The following is a 16,347-nucleotide window of genomic DNA, read 5'->3' on the forward strand; positions in this document are numbered from 1 at the left end:
ATTCTGTATCTGGGGGCTCAGTCTTCCATGGTTTACCCTCCAGAGCAAAAACGTGAGTGTATGTTTTCCTTATGGCTACCTAACTTTCCTGGAGATCTTATTATTGAAGGCTACTGGCCTAAATTTTAAAGTTGGATTAAAAGAGCATGGCTGCCTTGGTTGTAGGATGACTTCAGATCAACTCTTCTCATCAATTTTCTTTTGTTTCTTCTGTGTACTCTAGCACTTATTAACTGTTGTTGAAATAGGTAAAACTTGCTTTTAGAAATATTGCTCAAATTAAAGGGTTACAGAAATAAAGGTAGTTCACTAGTCCCCAGTATAGACATACAAATGAAAGTCCAGTGTGATCCCTGCCATGAAGATTGTCTAGTCTAGATTAAAGCAAGAAACAGCACTGGAGTGAAAACTAGAAATTCTTTCTTTGTCTTCCTTACTTCTGCTGCAGTCAATCCCTTCTTTTTCTTAAAATACATTAGTCCCATGATCTGGTAATTGCTAACACGCAGATTGACAAACTTCCTTTCCCTCCCTTCCCTTAGTGCCATTTAAGTGCATACTCTGGGGGCTAAAATAGGAACTACAAACTTCCTATTTTACAAGAAATTGCATAGACTTCCCTTGAAGGGGTGGGTTCTGCTTCTCCGAAAGTGGCATTTCTGATGCACGGAAGATGCAGCATTTATTTTGAAGACTTACTTGCCAAGGAAATCCTGTGCTTGGTTGATAGCTTCTGTCTCCAGTTCTAGGTAAGTGTGGGTTTGCTGGTTTCTGCATCAGAGGATTCTGGTGCTGTGGGGGCAGGCTGGATCAGGTTGAATGATCTGCCTCACGGACATCTCTGGGTCCAGGTAAGGGAATGGTTTCCTTTCTGGGGAAAGCAAAATGGCAGAATCTGCCCTCATACAAAGGCTTGTGAGTGACTAAGGGATTCCTTAGCTGTAATGACTATTCAATATCATTGGCTCAGCCAGTTGTTTCTCGCATAAGGAATTGATGTTGAAGAGTCTGAAAGTCAATAGGAATTTAAAAGGAGTTTTTCCATGCTCCCCTGAAGTAGAAAAGAGTCTCAGATCTGTAATGTATTTAAGTAGGTGAGTGCATTATGCTTTTGAGAGAGCAATGAGAAATGGCCAAAAGGACTTGAATTCCAGTATGAACGGTGTGGTCCGTGGTCTTGGAACTGCTCAATCTACTCTCACTCTCTAGAATCACCAAAGAAAATAGTTTCTTTGATATTATGTCTACAATTTGCAAATTGTTTGGGGAGCAGCTAGAAAAGTAGCATGTTGATGAAAAATCTGAAAGTGAATGAATATGGAAATTCAACCACTATAGCTCCCAGGAATTATGTGGTTGGAGATCATATTTTTGAGGAAGGGTAAAAAACAGAACACTGTAGTGGCTCATTAGGAAGGCTTTGAGCATAAAGAGGAGAAGGATAAATAAATTTGAAGGCTGAGTTCTCTTCACAGATCAGGAATGTTTCTTGTTGCTACTCAACAATGCAAATGTGCATTTGCTTCATTCTTTGCTTGTATTGCAAGCTCACACAACAAGAAGACATGAATTTTGTCCTACAATAAATACTTGGTAGAAGTTCTTTCTGAATGCCACTCCAACACAAATATAAAAGAAGTTCCCTCATTCAGTTTTACTTCTCTTTATGTGAAATGGAAACAAGCAGCTCTACAGTAAGCAGAAGACTATGATCTGAATTAGGATCAAGCCTGCAGGCAAAGGACAGTATGAACATGAAAGAGATTTTCATCCTGCTGCTGAACCTGTATTTGGTCTTCAGTGTTCAAGCCATTCGAGGTGAGATTCAAATTTATATTCTCTTTTATCTTTCCTTCCTTCATTGCCTTTCTTTTTGTATCTGTTTGCTTCTTTCAACTAATGATCTTCCTCATTTTTTGCTTGCTTTTCTGCTTCCTTCTATACCGTCTTCTCTACTATAGGAGAACAGACATTGTGATTAAAACCAGTGTGTAGCAGGTGCATGTGCAGACAAATCAGTTGTATGTTGGTGGTAAGGACAGGCGAAATACTGGATAAATGGATGAGATAAATAAGCTGACTGGATAATGAGTGAATGGAAAGGAGGAGTAGACCCTGGTAATTAGTGAAAACAGGAAAATGAAGGGCTGCATAATTCCAATGGAACTGTACAGGAGTGTAGTCATGTGGACAGACACAAGACAGGGTGGTGGGGGCTACCAAGAGCAACATCCAGATGACCTGATTTTCTTCCTGTGGAATTGCTGACAGATAAAGAGACCATCTGCCATATCCATTGCTTGTGTTTCTGAGTTTAATATCTTTCCTTTCTTATGCAATGAGAGCTACTCTTTACCCCTAAAAAGCCCCTTAAATAGGCCGATAGTAGCTCTCATCATGAAAAACTACTTGAGGGAGCACACTCATGTACGCACACTGATATCTTTGTCATCTGAAGCTGCAATATCCCAATAGCACAGCACAGATATTACCTTCAGAGAAAATAAAGCAGGATAAGAAAGCAACTTGCCTCCTAGTGCATGTGCTAGAGGCAAGTCTGTATTTTCCAACTTAACAATTGTGAACTTAAAAAAAAAATTTATCTCTCACGAGAGGTCTGGCTGTTTCTGGATCATGAATCTAGTTCCAATAAATTAGTTTGGTCATTATTCTGAGTCATAACAAGACTATTCTCAGAGCATCTCACTTTTAAATATACCTTTCTAACATCATCATGTTTACTAGGAAGTTAGTGGCAAAGAAGTCTATACACCAACACAACAAAGATGAAATGATTGCTATGTGCCTGCTGTCCATAGTGTCTACTAATCCTTGGAAATAATCAGTGTTGGAAAAGTGATACCTTGGCTGGAATTATATTCCTTGCAGGCACAAAGATCTCAACTGTGGGTAGTTATAGCTTGGTTTGGACACTTGTGTATTGTAGAGATGTGCAGAATGGCCACAACTCTGTACATATTTTCACCGAGTTGTGCCCAATCCCTGGAGGTGTTCAGGGCCAAGTTCAGGGCTCTGAGCAACCTGACCTAGTGGAAGGTGTCCCTGTCCATGGCAGGGGGGTTGGAACTTGATGATCTTTAATGTCCCTTCCAACCCAAACCATCCTACAATTCTATAATTTTCTGGTGGCAAGAGGAGAGTACTGTTATCAGTGCCTTACCTGTTTTGTACTCCTACTATCTCTCACTGTTTACGTTTGTAGTCACTGCATCCTTTTTTTTTTTTTTTCCTGAATTCCTTTCTCAGAGAGCATCCCTATGAAAAGCTTGAGCTGCTTGAATGACTACAACTCACAGGTCACCTGCACATGGATGGAGCATTCAGATGCTCATGACCTTGTTGGTATGATTCTTTACCACAGGGATGATGTTTTAATGTAAGTACCTATAATGTGCTGAGCTGGATAAAAGACCAAAGGGAAACTGGCCATAACTTGGAACCCTAGAGACCAGCAGGCAGATTTTAAGAAAACATGCCCACCTCTTTCTGTCATCGGGTTAAAACAAAAGTTGTACCTGCTTCTGAGGCCTCATTTAGGAAGGGAATAATGAATAGGCCATGCTAGTGGAGTTATTTTTTTCACCTTTACAATTATTTTCCATGATTTTGTTGTGAGATAATAGATTAGAAATAAGACAGGGCATATAGGATGCTAATAATGGAGGGCAGAAGATGGTGTCAGAAAAATGTGAGCATAAAGGAGAGTTTTTATAAACCCAAAAGGAAGAAGGCATTCCCCGTGTCATTTTGTCAATTTAGAAGCATCACTGAGAGTGTGGTTTTGATCACTTCTGAGCAACATGTATAGATTCTGTGTTTGTGAGATAGAGAAGACTGGTAAGTTCATCTGTGCTATCGGTTTTCCTCCCAGAGATACTGGTGTGTTTATGAGAGTATCTCTCTGTTACATCTGTTTCCTTTTGAAAAGGGAACCGAATCATCAGACTGGATCGATTGTGAGGGTAAGAAAGGACAGAAGGGAGGAAGAGTTAGGGGAGAGAGGAAGGCAAAGATGGATGGCTGAGAAGAAAATGATTTAGAGTATGGGGATACAGGAAGGAAAGTAAAGAGAAAGAACTCTTAATTTTATTGCAAACAAGAGAGAATTAGTAGATCTAAAAGCAACTGAAATCAGTGGAAGAACTTTGGAACAGGACCTTGAAGTTAAGGCTTCTGAGAAAAGATGATATAAAGTTACTTGGACTTTTGGAGGATTCTCTGCAACATTGTTACTTGATGGAGTGTGTGGATCATGAAACATGACTGAACTCATCAGATGAGTCAGTATTAAACACGGACAATCACACAGCTGAAATCAAAACAGCCAGCAATTAAACACCATCGGCTCATAGATGAAGAATAGTTGATTAAATCCCAGACTATAGGGTAATGGTGAGTGGACAGAAATTTCTTTAGGACTTCACAACCCTTGGGCTGACTCTTGTTTAAGGTTATGCACATGTATGGTCAGTCCCACCCATATTTCAGCAATTTCCCTGGTTTCCTTGCTAATACTCAACTTTTAAAACTAGCAATAGTGCTGAATAATGCTTGCTGACATATAGTTGGCTAGAAGACTCCATCTTATCCTGGAAGACAACATTTGGCCTTAAATATTTGCAAGTTAATATTTCTCATCTGAACTGGAACAATATAATATACTGGGCATGAAGCCACAAGCACAAAAAAAATTCCAGAGAGTACAAAAAAAAGCAACACTTCTCTCCAGCAGCTAAGGCTACTGCAAACACACAAATATTTCCCTCTCCTGCCTAGTTTAAAATACTGTTTCTAATTTTCATGATGTTCCTTGGACTGGAGAAAGGCTATCTGAAAGAATGATTAACATTTTGGATCAACTCTTTAATGAATGTTTGAGGTCCCTTGTCAGAACAGAACTACAAAGGATACAGAAGTACATTTTGGTTGGACAATCTTTTTTTAAGTGTCTTTTTGGGACTGCAAAATGAATGTCTTCAATAAGCTAAGGATCATCAGAACTTTACTGCCTTTCACTTTGAGTAAAAGGTGCATTTACATGACATTAATTTTCATCATACTATTTCTCACCTAAAATATGAGATTACATAGAGCTAGGCTAAAAAGTAACAATAACAGACTGGTACTAAAATATAGCATTCTGCTGTATAACTTCGAAATGAGGAGGCATTTGACAAAAATCGTGGTGTTAAAAATATTTGTCATATCAACTGATGCAAAACAGGACTAATAGATACGGTGAGAAGAGGATATAAGTGCCTTAGTAAATTATAACAACAGAATGGGATGAAATTGGTTTCAGGTATTTAATTTTGTGTTAACTGTAGGTCTCCAGATCAGATCTTTATAGATGACTTTATACACAGGGAGAACAAGGAGATGTATTGCAAACGCCAGACAGAAAACGACTTACATGAGACTCCTGATGTGTATGTGCGCTGGGTTTGTCGCAACTCTACAGACTATTTTGGAATGGGGGTAGAAGATATTTATGGCTTCAAACCTAACAAGATGCTTCAAGCAGAACTAAATGTTGATCTTTTCCAAAATGGTAAGACTTAAATACCAAATTCTCATTTTCCAATGAATTTTAAGGATCTTTGGGACTGTGTTTGCCATTCAGCCAAGAACTGAATTCTACTTCCATTGTGAAAACTGCCAAAGAGGTCCACATTGAAAGGGTGGGTCAGGGAGAGGAAAAGGCATGTTTCTGGGAGCAGCTGGACCTGGTATCATCTCAGGAGCTAGTCAAGCAGAAGATACTTGGTGTGGCAGGGATAACATACTCTGGAAATGGGGAAGCTTACCTAGATGTTCTCTTCCCCTCTTTGTGTCCTTCCCTCACTATCTCTACTCATGTGTTGTACCAACACCTTCCAGTTCAGCCCCTTCCACCTCAGAACCTCTCAGTCAGCTTGATGACATCAGGAGACTTCTTGCTGACCTGGAAAACAGCTGATGAAAGCCAAATGCTGGGCAATGCACTGGAGTATGAAGTCACTTACAAGCGGGAATGGGAGTCCTGGGAGGTAAGAGTGGAGGAGCTGAGCTGTCCTGGGTTGGACTGCACCATTTTGGGCAATTGAAAGTCTGTGGTAAAAGTTGTGTGAATTAATGACCTTTCCATTCTCAGGTACTAAGAAGATGCAACAAATATTTTTTGGGTCAGGCAGAAGGGATTCTCTTTCTATTTGCAAGTGACTTGCCCAGTGAAATACCATTTGTCCTGAACTGAAAGCAAAGCTCTCTTCTCCACTGAAAAAAACCAAAAAGGGATGCTGTGCTTGGGTTTTGAGTTGGAATTGATTTTGCCCTGAATCCCTTCCAAATAGAATTAAATCATGTTCCAACAGGAGGCTGTGGGTTCATGAGGGGAAAATGGCAAAATACATTTGAAGTTGCTCCCCCATGGACAAAGATATGTTTTGGAGTTTTTTGGTGGAGTTTTTTGTTGTTTGTTTTTTTGTTTTGTTTTGTTTTGGTTGGTTGGTTGGTTGTGTTGTTGGGGAATTTTTTTTTAGTTTTTTTTTTTGTTGTTGTTTTTATTTTTTGTTGTTTTGTTTTGTTGTTGATTTTTTTTTTTGATTGGTTGTTTGTTTTTTAATTTTTAGTTTTTAGAAGTCCATATCCTTTGCTCTATTGTTTCCCTGGATCTTCATATGTTTCTCTTCTGTATCTGTCAGCTTAATCTTTAGTTTTTAAGGGAAGTATCCTGTCCAGATTCCCACATAATTCTGCACTGAGAGTTATGAACATGTGTAGCTGGAGGTGAACACAGTCAGGACTCTGCAAGCTGCAGGAGCTGGCCTACTTGTTGGGAGAGGTTGTGCCTGAGAGTGCCTGTGCCTCAGCCTTCCTGTGCCATGCTGGCAGCATGCGTGCTGAAGCCCCTCTAGTATGGGAGTAAGGACGACTGCATGGCAGCATGGACATGGACCACTGCATGTGTGGGACTGTTGAGAGATGCCAGCTGGCAGTCACATCCTCTCACTCTTTCCCCCCTCCACCCCTCTTCTCCATTCCCCAACTCCCCAATTTCCTCCCTCCCTTCCATTCCCTTTTATCCCTCGACAACAGGGAGCTGCCTCACTCTTGCTCTCCAACACCACTCACTGCAATCTCAGCCGTGAGGACCTCGTCCCAGGGAGCAGCTACATTGCCCGTGTGCGAGCCAGACCAGGGCAGGCCAGTGGCTTCTCTGGGCAGTACAGTGAGTGGAGCATGGAGGCGTCATGGAAGACCCCTGAAGGTAGTATAGGATGGAGAGGGGCTGTGCAGGGTGGGAAGCTCTGGCTGAGAAGCCAGACCTTTCCTGTCACTTGTTTCTCTGAAGGTGGCCTTCAGCCCAGGAACCTTCGCTGCCTCTTCAATGGTGGAGATCGTCTGACCTGCAGCTGGGAAGTGAAGAAAGCGATCACCACCTCTGTCCTCTTTGGCTTGTTCTTCAGGGCCACTCCATCATCAGAGTACGTGCTCTGCCCATGGCAGCATGTCTGTGCCTCTCCCATGGGGTTTCTGCTCTGCCCCATTCCCCTAATCTCAGTTCAGCCTCTTTTTTTCCCCTCAGAGAAGAGGAATGCTCTCCTGTGCGTGAGAAGACTTTGCCCCACATCCCGTACGTGGTGCAGAGCTGTGAGATCCTTGTTAGCAATTCCAGCAGCCAGAGCCAGTACAATGTGTCTGTCCGGGCCAAGACGGAGGAGAAACTGATTGAAAGCTACAAGAACAGTTAGTTACTGTGTTGTTTCTTCCTTCTTCTCTTTCTTTCCTTCTTGGAGAGATGCCTGTCTGAGCAAGTGGGGCTGAAGACAGTGGCAAGGAAGAAAAGGGAGTAGGGAGAAGAATCAATTACTGACAAAGAAAGGAACTGTGTCAGGTCAGAGCTCTGGGATGTAAGTGTGGAGTTCCTCAGTGGCACTCTGAGGAAGGTGATGGTGACAGAAACTGCTGTGCAGAAATTCAGGTTGTAACCCAGAGCTTATCAATGAGTGATTTTCACCCTGCTGACTTCTCTGTGATTGACCTTCAAGAGTGTCCCAGGTGACAGGGAGCTGTGGTGAGAGGTGTTTGTGGGGAGTGTATCACTATGTGATTTCTCAAGAAGCCAGTGGAGCTCTTGTGGGTTTGTGCCTTGGCCCCTGGAATACTCTATGAGGTAGGAATCCTCTGCCCAGTGAGGTGCACCAGATGGATCATTTCTGCCTACATATATCTGGAGGTATTTGAGCTATTTTTTGCAGACTAAAGATGGGAGAGCTCCTTGCAGAGGGTGAAAATATCAGGAGGTAACTCCAAGAGAGATGAAAATCTCTGGAAATGTGGTGGACCAGTAACAATGTTTTACCTATTGCTTCACTACCTCCCTGTACCCAGGGAGTCCTGTCAACATTCATGGGTATGGATTTTCTGTTATTTAGTGGTCTACTGGTTTATTCTATTTGAGTAGAAAATGAAGATGTGGAGAATTAAGAAATGTTAAAAAGCTGAGACTTCTTACATTGCACAAAACAATCGTGTTTTCAGTCTCTGGAAGTGATTTGCAGTGGGGAAAAAATGAATCACTTTTTCCAGTGGCCCAGTAGGTTGCCCTGAGACATTCCATGTGTTCCAGTTCAGGTGCTCCCGCCTGCAAACGTGTCAGTAAAAGCAACAGAGAACCAAGAGTATGAACTGAGATGGGTAAAACACACTATGGGATACAACTTCATAACACAGAGATATCAAGTTGAATACTGGGAAAACAACCAATATGAAAAGGTAACTTTCACAAAGTGCAGGAGTCCTGGATATTTCTTTGCTAGACAAATGGAACGAAACTTCTTCTTACCTTGTCATTTGTGCTTATTTCCTCTTTCCAGACTCTCCAGAAGTTAAGTATCAGCAATGATGAACCTCCTTTCATCTTCACTCTGCAGATGCTGGCAGCATCTACAGAATACAGGGGGAAAATGCGCGCAAGGGTGAATACACCCCTGGATTATGAGGGGCCTTGGAGTGAATGGAGCGAGGAGTTCACCTGGAAGACTGAGAACGGTACTTTTCATGCAGGCTGCTTTTGTAAGGTTTGCATGGACTGTTAATGGCTGAAATGCCTCTTGAGAAAAATATATGCTCTCAGCTGAGGTTGGAGTGAGGTGCAGCCATGAGTTATCTGGAGTCACTTAAGGCAGCTTCTCTGCCTGCATCCTTGCAGTACATCAATGCCAGTGAATAAGGTGAATGACCTTTTAAGTTTCTTTCATACTTGCCTTCATAAGGTGAGTACAATTAACCATAAAGTTTTCGACATGGAAAATGAAACAGAGATCCTGCCCAAAAGATCATTCTTGTTTCCTGGTTCCAGTAGTCCATTCTGCTGTCAGTGACTGAAGAGCCTGAGACTGAAAGAAGACAGAATATAAGCCATCAGTTTTTTATATTTGCACAGTGACTATAGGGTTGTGTAAAACACACCGTAGGGTATGCTGGAGATAAAACCTTTACATGTTTTTACTGTTTCTTGACTGAGAGGTAGAATATCTGCCCTCATACAGTCTTGTGCCCAAAGTAATATGATCTGACATGATTTGTTCTGAGGAAACTTGTAGCAGTGATACTGTTAGGCAAATTTTGATGAGTATACTCAGGAAGAAATTGGTGTGCTGTTGTTGCTGATAGCAGAGAAAGCTCTTAGAAAATCTCTGAGACCCCATTTCTTCAGAACTGTAGAGTCAGGCAGACCTAAGATGCCTGGAGACATGCCTGTTGTTCGGGATGGACTGAGGTTTCTAACCATCTTCTTAATAGCATGAACTGTTTACTCTGAGGTCAGTCAGATCTAAAAAATGTATCAGTAAAGGTAACAATGAACTCCTTTGGTCAGTTAGCTGTACAGGCCATGTTTGATCTGTCCTGCTTTGGAGGGTATTCCAACAGTTTGAAAGCCTTATGATCCTGTCTCTTGACATAACCCCTGCGTTTTCCTGATCTTCCTGTGTGAAGAGTGACCATAGTGAAAAATCTGTTATGGGAAATGGCCACTCGACAGGTGGATACCTATTTATCTTTTCTCTGTTTCAGTTCTGCCACCAGTGGTTCTCCCAGTGATGCTCCCAGCTCTCATCATCACTTTGCTAATAGTTGCTTGTTGCAGCTATAAATATTTCCTCAGGTAGGTTTGTGTTGCAACTAGGACATTCAGCAGCCTGTTGGCCGAGTGGGTGGCATAAAGGCTAAGGCACTTCTTGTCCCCCATGAGATAGAGGTCTATGTGGAGATGAACCTTGGTGGGCAGCCTTGTCCATGTCTGTGCAAGGGTGAGAGTTGAGTTGGTGCTGTGCCATTGCCTTGGCGGTGCCTCGCTGTGCAGAGCAGCACAGTGTATGGGGTGCAGTCTTTTCTGGTTGCAGTCACAGTGAGAAGCATATCTTGAAAACTCTATGTTGTTGCTGCAGGAAGAAGAAAATGTGGGAGGAAAATATTCCAAACCCCAGAAAGAGTCTCTTGATCCAGAGCTACGTGGGGGTAAGAGGGAACTGTACCTTGAAGGGTTCATTATTTCTCTCTCTTTTTCAGGACTTCCAGAAATCTTAAGAGCCTTTCTTGTTTCTTGGTCCACAATGAATAGTTATCTTCATTAGCTGATGAATTATTTTTAGGAGAAGTGCTGGTCCTACTCAACGTAATAGTGTTCTTATATTTATACCAGCAGACTTCTTTGTGCTGCGCTTGTCAGCACCACTGTGATGTAAAATCAAGCTAGAAAATTTTCAGTACTTTAAAATTTTAACTGACTGAAATAATCCAATGTCATTAGCAAACTTAATTAGCTAATGCTGATCACTGAATATCCAGAAGAAGAGATCAGCACCTCCCTCTTGACTTTCCCTCCTCATAAAGCTATAGAGAGAGGTGAGGTTGCCTGACATGCTCCTTTTCTCCAAAATAGCCTTTTTACCAGCTTTGTTGTCCTCCTCTGGATGCATTTGAGTACCTTAAAATCCTTCTTAAATTGTGGGACCCAGAACTTCACACAGTACTCAAGGTGAGGCCACACTATTGCTAAATACAGCAGGATAATTGCCTCTTTGACTGGCTGATGATGCCATCTTTGAAGACCCCCAGGACAGAGTTTTCCCTCCTGGCTGTCAGGGTGCATACTGATTTGAGCCAGCACCCCCAGCCCTTTCTGCAGGGCTGCTCTCCAGCTACTCCTTTCCTAATTTGTACTTGTACCCAGCATTATGCTGTTCCAGGTGGAGAATCTGGCATTTGGACTTGTTAAATTTCATTCCATTGATGATTGTCCAATGCTCCAATCTATCTAGATCCCTCTACAAAGCCTCTTTTCCCTTGAGAGAGTCAACAGCATCTCCCAGCTTGGGATTGTCAGTAGATTTGCTAATGGTGCCTTCAAATCCTGCATCCAGATCATTGATAAATGTATTGAACTGGCCCTAGAACTGCATTCTGAGGTACACTGCTGGTGACTGATCACCAGCCATATGTAGCCCCATTCACTAAAACCTTTGAGGCCCTGCCCTTCAGCCTGTTTTTCACACAGCACACTGTACCTTTGTCCATGAGGAACGTACAGTTCCTGATTCTGATTCTACGGCCAGTGAGACACTGCTCTTTGGTCATGTCTGCTTTTTCATTTTCAGAAAGCACAGTTGGGAAACTGGCCAACAAGCAACCAGCTGGACTTCAACAAATACAGCCTTTCAGAGAAGACGGAGCAGGCTAGTTTCCTTCAAGTTCTGGACAGGTGAGTGAACAGCACAGTGACACTGTGGATGATAGCCTCTAAGAACTCCCTGCATCATGGCTGGATACAATCAAATGCTCTGTCACTAAAAAGCCTGTACAGGTTGCTTTTGAGGAGGGGATACAATTGTTTATTACCTGGGTTAGACTGCATCTCCAAGAAAACTTTTCTAAGCCTGTGTTTAGCTATGTGTGTTTTCAAATAAGCTTGTTTTATGTTTAATGTTTACCACAATAATCTCTCTCATGAGCAACTTTTAACTTTCCCCCTTTCAGGCAGGCGAAGACTTTGGCAGAGTACCCTGAAGGGCAGACTGAAAAGACAGATGTTTCCCTTGTTGCACCAGACCTACAGAACTCATACCATGCTTTAAATGAGGCAGAGCATGCCCCAGTTTTCTGCTCTAGTCAGATTGCTGGTCATTCCTTTCCTGTTTCAAGGAAAAACAGTGATGACGAAAGTATTGCTCCCCACACAGCAATCCCTTGCTTTGCTTTCAATGGTCCATACTTGTACAATCCAGTGATGTCCTCCCACCCTGACATACATCAGTCCTTGGAACTGGACCAGGTGGGACTCCGTAAGAAATCAGTTTCCCTTCAGTATGTGACTCTCCCAGGGGAAAACTGTCCTCAGGCTCCACAGAGGCAAGAAGAGCCAGGAGCAGGTCCTCCAAAGCCCTACCTACTTACAGATCAGAAGGAAATGATGCAGCACCTCAGTGATAAGGAAGAAGTCTCACCGGCCCCACCAGCCTGTGGGAAAGGCACCAAGATGGAAACAGAAGAAGAGAGCTCTCCAAAAGCTCCCAGCTGTACCACATCTCCTCAGCAGTGTCCCTTGGAGTACTTCACTACAGAGAGCCTGTTACTGCCATCAGCCAGTGCCTCCACCCATCCTCCACTTGTCACTGCTGGGGAATCACCTGGTGGCTCACAGGAGCCCCAGCCCCCCAGTGACCACTCTTACCATGGGAAAACTGGTGTCATGGTCCAAGTTTCAGGTCAGGCACCAACCTCTTCTCCTGAATTGCACCTGGAGAGGTTTGGAGACTATCTTACTGTGCCTTTAGGCCTCAATGGACATTCAGAAGCCACAAAGATTCCTTTGCCTGTCTTACAGAAGGAAAATGGTCTTCCTAGAAAGCAGCCTTTGTCAGAGGGTAACTTAGTGGTGTTGAACCCTGACAGCACTGAGCCAGTTTTCCTTTGCCAGGTTGGTGACTATTGCTTCCACAGCCTAAAACCCAGTGTGAAGATGGATAATGGTCAGGAAGACCACCAAGTCAAGAAACTTTCTGAGGGCAAGACAACACTTGGGAAGCCTGTATCTGATGATGACTCCATCACTGGCAAGGAAAAGGATGTATCAAAAATGCAGGCTATTCAGCTTTTCAAAATCCTGAAATCAGATGACTACTTTTCCTGGCAGCAATCTTTGAGGATTAAAGAAATCTGTTAAATGGGCAAATACTAATCAATACTGAAGAGACTGATAACTGAAAGAGGCTGCAACTGTCTGATGAAAATGAACCTTCAAACCAAGGAACAAATAAACACCAGTTTCATTTTCAAGCTTCCAGTCCAACATGTGGAAAAACCTGAAGTAGCTCAGTATCATTCTCAGTGCTCTTCACACATTTGGCATGAAATACATGTATTTGCCTTTGGTGTTTTTTAAACTTTTTGACTTATCCACAATGAGCAGTTTATCCTCCTTATGATCCTGTGACAGATCACAATCATCTTGCAATTATACCAAATTGCCTGGCAAAACTGATGGCAGGAAATGCAGACTTAACAGAAGAAGACGAGCTTGGACACCTTGGAAAGAAAACTTAGATTCTTAAGAGCAATTTTTTTGAACTTCTGTGTGTTTATAAAATAGATCTAAAAGTCACCAAGGAACTTTCATATCTCTGCCTTTCTACTATGGCATGAAATAGGTATTGTCTAAGGCAAAAAACTCCCCAAAACCAAAAAACAGGATAATTATAGAAGGGTGACTATAAAATGTGAAAAAAAAATGTTGAAGTCCAGGAAAGCTTTCTTAATGTTAATGTGCAGTACATCACAGCAAATGCTAAGGATAAGAAGGTAACGCTAGTGGGATACATAAAGTAGGCTGTAGAGAACCATTTGGAGGAAGAAACATGGCTGAAAGAAAACCCAAGGACTCTTAAGGTTCAGTGAGAGAGAGGGAGTGGGGCAGGTAACAGAAAACAGCATGCAAGAAATGTTGGGAAGCTGCACAAGTTTAAATCTGCTGCAGCTTTTCTATTTATAAGTGTTAAAATACCATAGTATTTTAAGTTAATTGACTGTTTATACATAATATTCTTAATCTTAACTGTGTAATCGATTCTTTGGGGTTTTTTTTCCTGAGTAATAAGATGTGTTGAGAAAGAGGAGACATTTTTTCCCAGTTTTACTGTAAAGAAAGTGGTGTAAGGAAAGAGCCTTTGTTCAGATCCGTGACTTTGTGACCAGCGAGAAGGCTTTGATTTCAGACCTGAAGGTGGACTTGCATTCAAAAAAATTTTCTGTTTTTCAAATATAAAATCTGTACTAATAAAAATATTATTTCTTCATATAAATATTTCCTTTCACATGTTAAAATATTGTGGTTACAATAAAATTACTATTAGTTTGTTTGATCAGGCCTCAAAAAATTCTGTATGTTAGCTATGCCACCTGTGAGGCAGAACACTTTCTCCTGACTTTGCTATATTATTTGACAGAGATAATGATTTCTGTGTTTCTGCCAGCTGATTCCTCCTGTTGAGTTAATGGGACAGCACTGATTCAGAAATTGCAGTGAAATGAATTGTTTTTTGAGGATTTTATTCTCAGAAATACGATTTTAAATCTGAAAGGTGTGCAAATTGAGTTTGGTGTTCTTGACAGCAAAAGATACACAGTTATAACCTCTGATAGAGAATATTGATGACCACTTTGAATGATTTTCAATGTAGACCTTTTGTAATCAATGTATTTTTTTGGCCTTTCTAGAGTGGCACAATTAATTTCTTCCAGGCTGTATGATTGTGCTCTAATTGTGTCCTAAAAGGAGATGTTTAAATTCATATGCAAATTTTGTATCTGGATTCACATCTTAGATATGCATCACTTTCCTGGGCTTTGAATTGCTGGGGCTTGATAATCAAGATTAGTGAGTGGGAGAACTTTTATTCAACTCAGTGGCTTTTGAATGGAGCCCATTTGCATTGTCATCAGCACTCTAAGAGCTCTCTGTTCCTTTTGTCTCTCTGCTCTTCACTGGGCATTTGCAGAGGCTGATTTTGGAGACACGATTTACAGACAGAAGCACATAATATCCACAGAGCGGATATTATCATCTGAAGATCACTTCAGGAGCCTGGAACTTGCAGAGTAACATGCCATTGTCAAACTAGGGGAACTGAGCAGTGGTTTTCTTTGCAACTATAACAATCGGTTTAGGGCAGAATGAATTTCTGCTCTAGGGACTCCTTGTTCAATATCCATTTAAGTATTATTAAATAAAATCTGTAATGAATGTTGGAAGCAGGGCTCATAATCTACAGCTCTGCTGTGCCAGAGGAATACACTTTTTACTGGGTTACTGAATCAAAACTTCCATAAACTTCTTCTGGTGCTGATCCTATGAATCTTCCATGCTCTTCTGCATGAGATCCAGGTGCAGTGCTGGTGGTAAAAAGCATTTTACAATACTGTAACCTGGTGTGGTGATTCAAGACTTAGAAGCTGTCATGAGTCCCAGGTCTTCAACTTCCTGATCATTAACTTAAGCCCCAAAGTTACTGTGCAAAAGCAGGTTGCTGCTACCTTTCCCAGTGCTAGGCACTGATATGCAGGAGAGGAATCATCATTGTGATGATTCAGGAGCCAATTATGACATGCCCCTCTCTCTACAGCTTCTCACTAAGTAGTTCCAGCCCCACAGCCTTTATATCTGTGTGATGAGCCACTGATGTTTCTGATATAGTCAAAAAAAGAGAGGTAAGCATCTCAATACTGTAAATCACATTTTACAGCTCCCTATTTACACTGCAGTGTATATGCAGTTATGAGATTATTGCAACCCTTTCCTCACTGCCCACTCAAGCATAAAAGATTCTGCCCGTGTTTCAACAGCAGACATTTTTCTTTTCATTGCTCTGAAGTAATCACTTTATTATTCCATATCATAATCTTCATCAACCGGAAACATATTACCTGAATTTGCATGAGATTAGGGGAGGAAGTATATTGTGTTCTCAGTGGTTCTAAATAAGGTCAATGCTGAACTGCTCTGTTGTTTTGTTTCTGCTATCTCAGGGTTTGTCTTTTATGTAAGGAAGGAAAATGGAGCTAAATGGTTTGCTAGAAAAAGAAACCTGCAGTGGAAAGCCCTCCAAGACCTCAGGGAATGACAGCTGGAGAATTTCTGAGAACCATAAAATCATAGAATCCTGTACCTCTACAGGGTAATGGAAAACAAACCTAATCGATCCTGCAGTCCTTTTGGTTTCTTGTTCACAAGCACGTTGTACACACAACCTTACTCCCATAGAACTCCACTGAATGATCTCTGCCTCT

The 16,347-nt window shown here is 41.7% G+C and overlaps 1 protein-coding gene across 3 annotated transcripts; it reads left to right on the top strand.

Moving 5' to 3' along the window:
- Positions 1-675: 675 nt before the first annotated feature.
- Positions 676-15,110, top strand: CSF2RB (colony stimulating factor 2 receptor beta common subunit). Of its 3 annotated transcripts, XM_029963615.1 has the most exons (13): positions 676-749; positions 1,688-1,818; positions 3,268-3,397; positions 5,388-5,572; positions 5,902-6,050; positions 7,099-7,487; positions 7,589-7,749; positions 8,633-8,778; positions 8,880-9,054; positions 10,081-10,171; positions 10,455-10,524; positions 11,664-11,767; positions 12,043-15,110. In XM_029963615.1, exons 2-13 carry the CDS (start codon positions 1,749-1,751, stop codon positions 13,226-13,228), a joined length of 2,856 nt encoding a protein of 951 aa, XP_029819475.1. In that variant the 5' UTR covers positions 676-749; positions 1,688-1,748; the 3' UTR covers positions 13,229-15,110. The 3 variants fall into 3 exon arrangements, with proteins under 3 accessions (XP_029819475.1, XP_017936285.3, XP_017936284.3); XM_018080796.3 differs by lacking the exon at positions 676-749 and having other exon boundaries at positions 1,566-1,818; XM_018080795.3 differs by lacking the exon at positions 676-749 and having other exon boundaries at positions 1,566-1,818; positions 8,633-8,700; positions 8,937-9,054.
- Positions 15,111-16,347: the final 1,237 nt, after the last annotated feature.

Source organism: Manacus vitellinus, unplaced genomic scaffold (assembly GCF_001715985.3).
Source record: "Manacus vitellinus isolate BGI_N305 unplaced genomic scaffold, ASM171598v3 scaffold_5_pilon, whole genome shotgun sequence".
NCBI classification, from domain to species: domain Eukaryota; kingdom Metazoa; phylum Chordata; class Aves; order Passeriformes; family Pipridae; genus Manacus; species Manacus vitellinus.